The sequence below is a fragment of the Euleptes europaea genome, chromosome 21 (genome assembly GCF_029931775.1).
Source record: "Euleptes europaea isolate rEulEur1 chromosome 21, rEulEur1.hap1, whole genome shotgun sequence".
Classification (NCBI taxonomy): domain Eukaryota; kingdom Metazoa; phylum Chordata; class Lepidosauria; order Squamata; family Sphaerodactylidae; genus Euleptes; species Euleptes europaea.
In genome coordinates this window covers 2,729,707-2,742,220 of record NC_079332.1, presented here as the reverse complement: position 1 = coordinate 2,742,220, position 12,514 = coordinate 2,729,707, and the positions used below count along the sequence as shown (strand labels likewise).

At 47.1% G+C, this 12,514-nt stretch overlaps 1 protein-coding gene across 1 annotated transcript in view; it reads right to left on the bottom strand.

The window, feature by feature from the left end:
- Positions 1 to 8,018: 8,018 nt before the first annotated feature.
- The window catches only part of SNX29 (sorting nexin 29), an 82,398-nt gene continuing 77,902 nt past the window's right edge, over positions 8,019 to 12,514 (bottom strand). Inside the window, exon 20 of the mRNA XM_056866565.1 lies at positions 8,019 to 8,148. Within this exon, the coding sequence (XP_056722543.1) occupies positions 8,019 to 8,148 (130 nt within the window). The remainder of the gene's footprint in view (positions 8,149 to 12,514) is intronic.

The following is a 12,514-nucleotide window of genomic DNA, read 5'->3' as shown; positions in this document are numbered from 1 at the left end:
TGCATTTTTGGAGTTTCCATTTTTTCCAGTTGTTTCATTGAATTACAACCACCTGACTTTAACCATTTGCAAATTATGCAATAATAAGAAAAGGGTTAGCAAATCATTACTGGAGGATCGATAAGAAACATCCCAGCAATGGAAGGCGATAAGATAGACGAATGGATTTGTACGCAGACCAAGACGCCTCGATGCAAATCTAGGCAAGAGCGATTTCTCCTTTGAGGAGAAAGTTTCAGTCAATGCCTGTCGATACACAATGGAACAAGCAAAACCGAAACGGTTCCTTGAGGAATGGAGCATTTCACTTGAAAAGTATGCCCAAAAAGATAAACTCCCACGTCAAGGGGTAGACATGGCCGTTCCAACTACCACTTGATACTCCCAACATACAAACCACTTTAACCGAGCAGTCGTATCATACACATGAGATCTGGGGGCTCATTACAGCAGGCAATAATCCATCAGTGTGGTCACTCTGATTTGACGCTGCTCGCCACTTGAACGGAAATGGGGGGGGGATCCAAGAAGGCAGCCCCACCCCCCACCCCTCAGCAGGGCTTTCTCAGCAGAAGAACGCCTGCGCATTCATGGAACCAACAGAGCCAGAAACGCAAGCATCCTGTTTGCATATGGTGTAGTCTGGATTGTAATGAGCGGGTGAATTCCCCCAAGTTATATAGGAGCCGTAAGTACATAGGTGAATGAAAATGTCACATTATACGGGGTCCACCTAGCTCAGTATTGTCTGCTTTGGCAGGTGACAACTCTTTCAGGTTTCTGGCAGAGAAACCGTGGCTGTCTGGGACTGAGCATAGGGCCTTATGAATGCCAAGTAGTTGCTCTACCACTGAGCTATGGCCCCTCTCTGCAAATTAACTCCTGTTATGTAGCATGGAAAAGACAGTCATGCTAGGAAAAGTTGAGGGCAGCAGGAAAAGAGGAAGACCTAACAAGAGATGGATGGACTCAATAAAGGAAGCCACAGCCTTCAATTTGCAAGATCTGAGCAAGGCTGTCAAAGATAGGACATTTTGGAGGACTTTCATTCATAGGGTCGCCATGAGTCAGAAGCGACTTGACGGCACTTAACACAACACACACACATGTAGCATGTATGTGCTTGACTAGGAGATTGCGTAAGGCAATCGGACCACCGATGTCTCAAGCCCAGTACAGTCTAGCCAGAGGTTCCCAAACTTTTTTGAGTCATGGAGCGCTTTTCAGGAGAGAAATTCGTCACAGAGCACTAATTTTCACTGAGCGCCTACATACGGAACCGGACGTCAGTAGTATTTTTCTTTCCAATCTCTTTACGGAGCACTAGGTGTTTCGCGGAGCACCAAGTGCTCTGTGGAGCACCGTTTGGGAACTGTTAGTCTACGCTAACTAGCAGAGGCTTTCCAAAGTCCGAGGTGGAATTTTTTCCTAGCCCTACCATCCACCATGATTTTAATTGAAGATGCCACAATTTGAACTTAGAACCTTCCACATGCAAAACATGCGCTCTACCCGTTCAGTTATGACCCCCTGCTCAGCACAGGCAAATTCTACAGGGCCAAATGGCCAGGAAGAGGAAGAAAATTAATAAAAAGAAACAAGCACTAATTTAATATTTTCTTAAGATGTAATAAAATATACCACATTTCTCTTTTTTAAAAAAATCATATTTAACTTCAATATATTAAAGTGATATCTTAGACATGTCACATCTTGAATGCGGCAAAGCCAAGGGGAATAACGGGATATTACAGAATTAATACAGAGGAAGGTAGAACGGGCCAGAAATATCACAATAAAAAACATGGAGGAGTCAGAACAGGGAATGGAGCGCCCCTGTTTTCTGACTCGCTCAAAGACCAAAAGGAAGGCGGTTGTCTTATTGCTCTGAAATGCAACAGCACTGTTCGCCACAGCATCTCACCTTCGTTTTAGATCATTCCCGTAACTCTGCAAATAAGGAAAACAGCAACGTTCCAGTCCGCAAACTGGATAATACTAGCGTTAGTTCCATTCACCTCTTACCGTTGTCACTCTTTAATTCCCCAGAAACTTGACTATTTGTATATTCTTAGGCCATAGTTTGAAATATTGAATTGTGGGTTAAAGAAGGGATATCAGACACACAGTCAGACACCCTAGTGGATATGGAAAAAACAATGGCCAGGAACTGGAGAACTAAGTTTTCTGTTCTTTGAAAAGCAGATTTGTATGCCAAGTCAGAATTTTTTTTTTTTTTTAAAGTCCCCATCTTCGAAGAACAGGCTGCAGGTCAAACTCAAATAGTTTGGGCGACAGTCGCCTGTCGTGCTTTGGGAAGACACAGAAAGCCAAGTACAACCGGATTAGAATCTAGATTCCTCCATCGAGAAGAACAGAATTCTTGGGCTGGTTAGAAATCAAGGTTTAAATCATGGCGCCTCTGGAGGCACGGATGGAAGAACTTATAAAATATGAGTTATGAAAAGGTATCTTATGCTCAATAAGACACAGAGGGGGGGGGCATTCCAGCCTACATGGAAATCCTTTTTGGAACTGTATGAAAGCAAAGGTCTTTACCCGCTGACAAGCGGCGATCATAGATGGGTAATTAGCTTTTCTGACACTCTTTTCTGCTTTCTCCTCCACTCCTTGCCTCTTATTGCTTTCTTCTAAATTTTTGTGGGCCTTGGAGGGGCAGGATGTGTTTGGACTTTGACAACTAAAGACAACTTTAGCATTTTACGACTATTTTTTTTAAAGTCTGACTGCACATTCTGTATTAGCTAGATACAACAATGCCAGGATTCCTGGTAGCTAAAAGTTTAGAAGCACCGAATGGGGCTTATCTCTTCTCTTACCTTCCCTCTCACCTTCCACAAACGTCCTCTTTTTTTTTCAGAATCTCTCCATCCGTTCTAAAACTTGCACAAGAGTTTTCAGATCTGAAAGGATGGTATCATTCCTTTAATCGTTAATCTGATGTGACAGGCAACATCTCATTACCAGCTCCGTTGGCGCGCATTCCAAGTCCCATTTATTATAGCTGCACCAACCAAGCCATCCCTAGTCTCTTAATAAGTTCCTATTCATTTCATTTGACAGCTAACAACTAAACATTATCCCCCTCCCCCCATACAACGAAGCGTTCATTTCATGATGGCAAACTGAACCTTTAACATATTGGGTGTGTTGTTATTTTTTCCGATGAGCCAATTTTTTTTTTCAAAATTTACAGCTCCTGAACCTTATCTCTCTCTGGCTTGCTGTATTAAGATCTGTCACCATGTTTTACGACTAGAAGTCTATTTCTCAAATTGATGCAATTTGTTTATTGCTTCCCCTCCGGCAATATGTTGTGCAAACAGGTTCGGTTTTGAAATTATTAATCTTTGTTAACAAGATGGGATATAATAACTTGTTTTGTTATGCCTGCTGTACGGCTTCCATTACGGCACCTTAGATAAATCTTGGCGTGCTTTTTAACTAAACGGGAAGCTTCGTTTAATGGAGCTGCATACGCCAGGGCTGTTATCTATAGCTCTTGAAATGCAGGGATGCCCTAAGTAGAAAAGCTCCCATCTTACAAAATCTTTCTAAACAATCCACCAATTGTCCCATTTATTCTCCTGCTGCCATGACTCAGGGGAATAGCCATGCCATTTTTTTCCCCAATAAAGAGTTTCCATCTAGACATTAGGAAGAATTTTCTAACAGAGCGGTTCCTCAGTGGAACAGGCTTCCTCAGGAGGTGTTGAGATCTCCTTCCCTAGAGGTTTTGAAGCAAAGGCTAGATGGCCATCTGTCAGCAATGCTATGAACTTAGGCAGTTCATGAGAGGGAGGGCATCTTGGCCATCTTCTGGGCATGGAGTAGGGGTCACTGGGGGTGAGATGATGAGAGGGAGGGCATCTTGGCCATCTTCTGGGTATGGAGTAGGGGTCACTGGGGTGTGTGAGGGAGGTAGTTGTGAGTTTCCTGCCTTGTGCAGGGGGTTGGACTAGATGATCCTGGTGGTCCCTTCCAACTCTATGATTCTATGAAAGAATGTGTGACGTGAAAAGGCAGAAATGGAATATTGAGAGCAGCCCTCAGAAACAGTGACTAACCGGCGTTCACTTGGAGGCAATTCCCAGTGCAAATAAAAAGGCTTCTGCCCAAATAAATGACAACAGGATTACGACTTCAGTTAGAATAAGACAGAGGAACCACGGGTAACAGTTACGAGTCAGCCAGATTTCAGAAAGGCGGCCTACACCAATTGGATTCCCCCCCACCCCCAATTATTTAATGGACTAAGGGCATATTTAGGAGAGGGGAGACCTTATTTCAAAAGGCCACAGAGAAAAGCTGGGTGTGTACCCTGCGGTTTTCTGAAAGCAGATGCATACAAACTCCACTGCTCTGCAAAAGGTTTCATGAGGTCTCACCTGCACCTTAGTGTGTTAAAAGGGAAGGTGACGTTTGGGGCTGGCACGGAAGGCTCCTGCCAATCCTACTGGTTGTCAGGCGTGACTCTCGAGTGCTGCCAAGGTCAGCTTCCCGCTCATCGCTGTGGCCAGTCTGGCTGCTGACAGTAAATGTCAGGTGCCAGACGGAGGGAGGAGACAGGCAATTGTCTTTTTTTAAAAAAAGAGAACTGGAAATGTTTTGAGGGAGGCGCCTATTGCACATTTCTTTCGGCCCCACGTTGTCTCTGGTCACACAGAGGGGGGCAAGATTTTGAATCAAACATAAAACTGCGAAAAGCCCGTTAACCAGAAGTGAAAATAGGACAAACGTGCACCCGGTGGGCAACGGTCTCTGACGCCAGCTCAGCTACTGCCTGTCACTAGCCTAAGAAGCTGAAAGAAGTGTCGGCTTCCAGCAGTCTGTGAGACATTTACGAATTGTCGGTTTTCCGGGTCTTTGGTGAACTCTTAACACAACAGAGATCTTCATGGTATGCTGTGGCACCTGTGCTGAATCCCTTAGGCAGGAATCCCATAGGCAGGAATGCTGCGGAGGAAAATTCCATGCTACATCATAGTTTTTTCTATCTCTGGGGCTGCCTAGGTGTGCATTCCTAGATGTGAAGCAAACAGGAGGAAGAGGAAGAAGAAAAAAGGGCCGGAGCAGTGGCTCAGTGGTAGAGCCTCTGCTTGGCATGCAGAAGGTCCCCGGTTCAATCCCTGGCATCTCCAGTTAAAGGGACTGGGCAAGTTGGCAATGTGAAAGACCCCTGCCTGAGACCCTGGAGAGCTGCTGCCAGTCCAAGTAGACAATACTGACTTTGATGGACCAAGGGTCAGATTCAGTAGAAGGCAGCTTTATGTGTTCATGCGTTGAAGAAGAAAAGGAGTTGGTTTTTATGTGCCGACTTTCTCTACCACTCAAGGAAGATTCAAACTGGCTTACAATCATCTTCCCTTCCCCTCCCCACAATACCCTGTGAGGTAGGTGGGGCTGAGAGAGCTGTGACTAGCCCAAGGTCGCCCAGCTGGCTTCATGTGTAGGAGTGTGGAAACAAATCCAGTTCACCAGATTAGCCTCCGCCGCTCACGTGGAGGAGAGGGGAATCAAACCCACTCCAAACCACCGCTCTTAACCACTACACCAAGCTGGCTCTCCAGCTTCTTCTCCCTCTTGAATTCTGGGACGCCCCACAAAGGGGGGCACATTCAATACAGATAAGAAAAAAAAGGACTTCTTTCACACAAGGCATAGTTAAACTTTCGGATTTTTGTTGTTGTTGCAAGAAGCGGCGATGGTCCCTAGCTTACATGGCTTCAGAAAGGGACAAGACAGATTCCTGGAGGGCAGATCTATCAAGAGCTCTTAGGTAAGATGACTAAATGAATTGTATTAGGGGCCCTGTACCTCTGACAGTCAGTTGCTGGGGACTGCTGCTTTCATGCTCTGGTTGTGGGCTCTCCAGAGCCATCCCAGCAGACGCTATGGGGGGAAAAATCAGTGCTGGACTAGATGGACCCTAGATCTGATCCACCAGGGCTGCTCTTATATGTAGACTGTGGTTTATTCTAGTAACGCTTCCAACTTTTCTCCTGTCGGTGGTTTTGCTAACTGAGGCTCTGTCTGCAGGCTTTCCCTGAAACGACACAGCACACCCTGAAGGATTTGCAGGCTAAAAAAAGAAAAACAAATGCATTTGCATTAACATCTCATTGTCAAAACTTAGTAAGGTTTCCTCGGTGTGAGGAGGTGGCGGCGACCGCCGCAAGGCAGGAACGTGTGACCTTGCTCCGTCCAGATCTCATCCGTGCAAATCATCTCCCCAAAGTCAGAAGAAGCGGTCCGCAATCTGTCCGACATTCAAGTCACGCGTTGCACCATCGAGTGCCCGCATGCGCAATTCTGCCCCGTGGATATGCTGGTTCCGCCAACGCAGTTCGCACCAAAAAGTTCTCACCAAGACACACCTTCCTGTACAAAATCTCCAGGATTACTGCTGTCCACAAGGGCTGCTCCTTACAACTCATGCTAAGCAGATTGAAATCTGAGTTTGTGAAACGTTTTAATAATACTGCTGTTTGGTGTGTGTGGGGGGTGCGCATTAATCATTGGCATATATATATATATATATATACATACACACATGTCTCTGTACCCATGAGTACCCAGTGTGCTGAGGGGAAAGGGAAGATGACTGGGGAAGGCACTGGCAAACCACCCCGCCAACAAAGTCTGCCTAGTAAACGTCGGGATGTGACGTCACCCCATGGGTCAGGAATGACCTGGTGCTTGCACAGGGGACTATCTTTGCCTTTTACCAATATGTCTCTGGGAAAGCAGTTTTGTAACTGCGGGACCACAGTTTAGCGATATGGTGGAGCAATAAGCTCAGATCTGCATAACATGATTCAAGGGAGCTGCCCTGCTACAGAGGAAAGACAGAGATGATTCTTTGACAAAACAAAACAAGGAGGTATGCCGGGCAGGGGTTACTAAAGGAAGCAAAATAGCAAAGAAGTCATTTATGATCCATGGAAGTGCAGTACCTTGGTGTCGCCATCTGCGGGCCACTGCATACACAACCACTGCATACAACAGCCCCTTCCCCCCCACTCCAGTTTCCTTTTAATTGTCCATCCCGCACCCTCACTGGAAATGCATCAGTCAGAAGAGATGAGGCAAATAGGCACTTTCGTTAGGCAGTTCTCAGCAACGGCACTTCACGTGTTTTCAGAAGCGGCGGCAAGGGTGCCCTCGAGCCTAGTCTTATTTGGATGCTGAGAAAGGGGTTTTTCTAATACACCGGCACGAAATCAACAACCGGGCACGGGCAAACAGCTGGAAAAACTTCTCCCGCCTTGTGTAAAAATCCTTCTCCTCACCTCAGGCCTTTTTTTGCCCTTGATTTCCTCCCGTTGCCTTGAGGAACTGAATAATTCCGGCACTCGGCTTCAACCCCCCCGCTCCCCCCAAAAAGACAACATTTCATTTGTGAAGTGACAGATCTGATAAAAGTCACTCGGTCGTAGGGAGGAAGATCCGGGGATATCTGAGGAGAAACTTGGCTAGACCAGCCTCTGTTCACTCTTGTCCTTTGTTATGCATAAAGTAAAAGGAAGAATTTGGGGAAAAAGGAGAGTTTGGAAGGTTTAAAAATAAATAAGCCTACCATTCTAGCTTTAATTATAAAGGGGTGGGGGAACTTACATTCTAATAACATGTAAGCCTTCGGAAGCTAAGAGGAGCCGAATGAACGGCCGTTGCCCCAGCACCAAAGATACTCCAATACAATCCAAAGAGAAAGCACGACGTGCTATTTGGCCAACCAGTGGAAGCACGGGCCAGTTCTGGAGACTGTGGCCAAAACGTCCTCCTATTGATATGGGGGGGGGGGGGGAGTTGCTACTTTAAAAAAAAAGTGACCTGCTAAATTTGAACACTGATCCTTATCACAGAAGGGTTTTCCTTCTGGCTATAAGCTCAAGGAAGTTCTCAGAGGCTTCTGGAATCAAACTGCAGAGGGCTGAACAAAACCAACGGGGGCCATTTCAAGTACATGATACTAGTGGTTGCAATTGTTCGGAGAGTCAGAGGTCACCGCTTTGAGGCTCCAGGTTCCGTGGCTCTCTTTGATGGCTCCGGGACAGTCGTGGGAACCGGGGCGTGGCTCGCTGGTGATTGCTTTTGCTTGCCGATTCTCCAGCGGGTTGGAAATCACTAAACAAAAGGATATGACAGATTGCAAACAAGTTCACGGCGTGCATTAAACAATCCTGTATTATCTTCCCCCCGTATATGGGGAAAGCATTGTAAACAAAGCAAGACGGCACATCACACACAATTGGTAGGGTTGCCAACCTCTACGTACTAGCTGGAGATCTCCTGCTAATACAACTGATCTCCAGCCAATAGAGATCAGATCACCTGGAGAAAAATGGACGCTTTGGCCATTGGACTCTATGGCATTGAAGTCCCTCTCCTCCCCAAACCCTGCCCTCCTCAGGCTCCGCCCCCAAAAAACCTCCTGCCGGTGGCGAAGAGGGACCTGGTAAACCCAACAATTGGTTTTACTGGACTAGCCATTCTTTGTGTAGCAAACGAGGGAACGAATTACAGACCACGTTCTTGCAAAATGTAGTGGAATAAAATGACAACGCCATTGTGACGGAAACCCTAAAAATTACCAAGGCTCAACAACGCCACCTAGAGCGTCTGGGATCTTGGACCCCTAGAGGTTCCCTTAGAATGAGCTATTCACTTCCATGCTGTGCTGGACCATGCTGGCAGGCTTAGACCCTTTTGGACAAAGGACAATCCCTGTTACTAAGTGCTAGATGGAGGTGGGCCTATATTGTATACGACTCTGTTTGGTTAAAGTAGACATCAGAGGTGGGGGTTTGCGTGAGATTGGAGAAACCCGCTTGTCATTCTTAGAAAGGAGGCCGGCTCAGGTCCAACTCCAGTTAGCATAAATCTGAGGCATCTGAGATTTTTCCTTGTCTTCGGTTTTCAATCTTCAGTGGAAACTTGGTCAACGGGAAGCTGGGTAGGGGTTAAGGACTCTTTCGGCTTCTTGTTACCACAAGAAACTCTGCACATGCTCTGAGGAACCTGCTGTAGCATAGGTAACGTGTGTTTAGCTTAGTTAGTTCAACTGTATAGCTTCCCTCTTGAATATCTCTGCACTGTTGTTGCTGTGCGTTTTCCCCTGTATTCTGTTTTACCTTTTTCCCCACCCCTTTTTGAATCCAATCGTCCTTTTCCTCCCCCCCACCCAGTCTTTTAAAATAAACCTTTTTATAAAGACATTTTTTTCCGGCTTCACTTAGTTCAATCTATTTCTCTGGGATATTTCTCTTAATCTCTTCCCCATGTGCTAGACTGCACAGGTGCTGCTAGGTTGGTTATAAGTTATTTTGTTATTGCTCTAGTACCAGGCTGGAGCCCCGTGGCGCAGAGTGGTAAGCTGCAGTACTGCAGTCCACGCTCTGCTCACGACCTGAGTTCGATCCCGACGGAAGTTGGTTTCAGGTCGCCGGCTCCAGGTCGACTCCAGCCTTCCATCCTTCCGAGGTCAGTCAAATGAGTACCCAGCCTGCTGGGGGGCAAAGGGAAGACAACTGGGGAAGGCACTGGCAAACCACCCCATAAACAAAGTCTGGATGTCGGGATGTGACGTCACCCCATAGGTCAGGAATGACCCGGTGCTTGCACAGGGGACCTTTACTGTTACCTTTTTTACTGGGCTGGAAGGCTACCTTCTCAGTGAGTCAGTCTAGATGTTCTCAGGAGGTCCTGAGCGGTGGCAGCTGGTGACAGGGTACTTTTCAGGCCACCCTTTGTCTAAGTGAGTCTCCCAGCAAGGAAAGGCGCCATTTCCCCCTTCCTACCATAACAATTACTGGATCAGCTATTATTTGCATAGAAAACTAGGGAATGACTGAATGTATTCTTGCAAAATGTAGTAGAATAAAATGACAACTCCGTGGCCTGAAATTCAGAGGCAACGTTATCAGACACACAGGCAATATATTTTTTTTAACAAACCACTAATGTTCTTTAGAGAACATTGTTCTAATGATGGATGGATACAAACGGTGAAGCACATTAGTAATACATCCCCTTCTGAGACACTACTCAGTCGATTCGAACCAAGCAACAGACTGACCTTTTCATGAATGAGTAGCTGAAAAAGAACTTACTTGAGAAGCCATTCTTTACCACAGACAATTATCGCAAGATGCGTCTTACCTAGCAGTCATTCACAGGCTACAGACTCCTCGGAAAACTACAGCACAAAAGGAATAAAGTTGTACTTTTTGCCGGTGGTTATCTCCCCGCCCCCCCAAGAGGTCTCTGCAAGACTCCATTATACAAGCCAGCCAGAGCCACTATTTTCAGAGCATGAAATGCAGTTGAGAGGCAGTAGATTCCGGATGGGGAAAAAAGGAAATATTTCTTCACTTAGTGAGTGATTAAAATGTGGAATTTGCTGCCAGAGGATGTAGCGATGGCCACAGGCACAGACAGCTTTAAGAGGGGATTAGACAGATTCACGGAGGAGAGGGCTCTCGGTGGCTAGAAAAAGAGATGGTTTTTATATGCCTACTTTCTCTACCTTTTTTTTTTTAATAAGGAGAATCAAACCGGTTTACAATCCCCTTCCCTTCCTCTCCCCACGACAGACACCTTGTGGGGTAGGTAAGGCTGAGTTTGGAGCAAACTGGGACTGGCCCAAGGTCTCCCAGCTGGCTTCACATGGAAGAGCGGGGAAACCACCCCGGTTCACTGGATTAGCCTCCGCCGCTCGTGTGGAGGGTGCTCGTTCTTCAGCAGCACATCCAAGGACATTTTGTTGGTGGCGGTTTTCATTAGAACACTTTGCCAAAATAAAGATCATTTGCTGACACAAAGACTGGGATGGGACATCAAAACAGCACTGGCCATGTTGCCAAATGTTCAGAGGGCTTTTGCACATGTGTGCATGAGACAGAGCAAGAGAGACGATGGGAAAAGAAGAACATTCGGATGGTCAAAAGGAGGGGTTGCGGCCCAGTGGTAGAGCCTCTGCTTGGCATGCAGAAGGTCGCAGGTTCAATCCCCGGCATCTCCAGTTAAAGAGACTAGGCAGGTAGGTGATGTGAAAGACCCCGGCCTGAGACCCTGGAGAGCCATAGGGAGGGGCTGTAGATCAGTGGTAGAGCCTCTGCTTGGTATGCAGAGGGTCCCAGGTTAAATCCCTGGCATCTCCAGTTACAGGGACCAGGCAAATTGGTGATGTGAAAGACCTCAGCCTGAGACTCTGGAGAGTTGCAGCCGGTGTGAGTCGACAATACTGACTTTGATGGACCAAGGGGGGTCTGGTTCAGTAGAAGGCAGCTTCATGTGTTCATTATGCAGCCTTGCCTCATTCCAGCAGTAATGCAGACCCTAGACACAGAGGGCACATTGGAATGAGTCACTTCACAGGCCTGGCTTTCTGACTTGCACGTCTGACCCTTGAAAATGAGGTATGGTCTTCCAGAACGGCCTGGCAAATTAACCGAGTGGGAAAGGGGAGTCACGAGCATGGTGCCAAAGAGATTCACAAAGGGAAAAAATCCAGGTGTGCTCATGCATCTCTCTGGCACCAGTTCCTTGTGCGTGCGTCGAGTCACAGCTGACTTACGGCAACCCAGCAGGGCTTTCAAGCAGGGTTGCCAGGTCCCTCTTCACCACCGGCGGGAGGTTTTTGGGGCGGAGCCTGAGGGCGGAGTGTGGGGGTGGGAGGGACCTCCATGCCAGAGTGTCCAACTGCCAAAGAGGCCAATTTCTCCAGGGGAACCAATCTCTATCAGCCGGAGATCAGCTGTAATAGCAGGAGATCTCTAGCTACTACCTGGAGGTTGGCAACCCTACTTTCAAGGCTAGAGGTGTTTTGCTATTGCCTTCCTCTGCATAACAACCCTGGTATTCCTTGGTGGTCTCCCGACTAAGTACTAACTAGAGCGGGCCCAGCTTAGCTTCTGAGATCTGATGAGACCAGGCTAGCCTGGGCCACCCAGGCCAGGGTGCCTAGTTCTAAGGACTGTGCCAATTCTGCTTTCAGAGCTGGCCCAAAGGCATTTTGCTGCTCTGCTGTGGCTAAAAGGGGCCTTTGCAATTCTGCTTTGTTCTCTGGGGATCCTGGGATACAGAACAAGTGATATCTCAGATCACATATTGTGCCTAAGGTATATCCTCCCCCCCAACACACACACTTTGGGTTGGCTCATGGAGAAGGAGTAGGGTTGCCAACTACTAGGTAGTAGCTGGAGATCTCCTGCTATTACAACTGATCTCCAGTCGATAGAGATCAGTTCCCCTGGAAAAAATTGGCAATTGGGCTCTATGGCATTGAAGCCCCTCCCCAAACCCTGCCCTCCTCAGGCTCCACCCCCAAAAACCTCCATCCGGCAGTGAAGAAGGATCTGGCAACCCTAAGAAGGAGAGGTCTCTATCTCTAAACACCACATTTTGTTTAACTGGCTATCCCTGCATGCCTGCCCTTGCATTAATTCAATATCATTGAACAGGACCCTGCCAGGACAAATGCATCCAACTC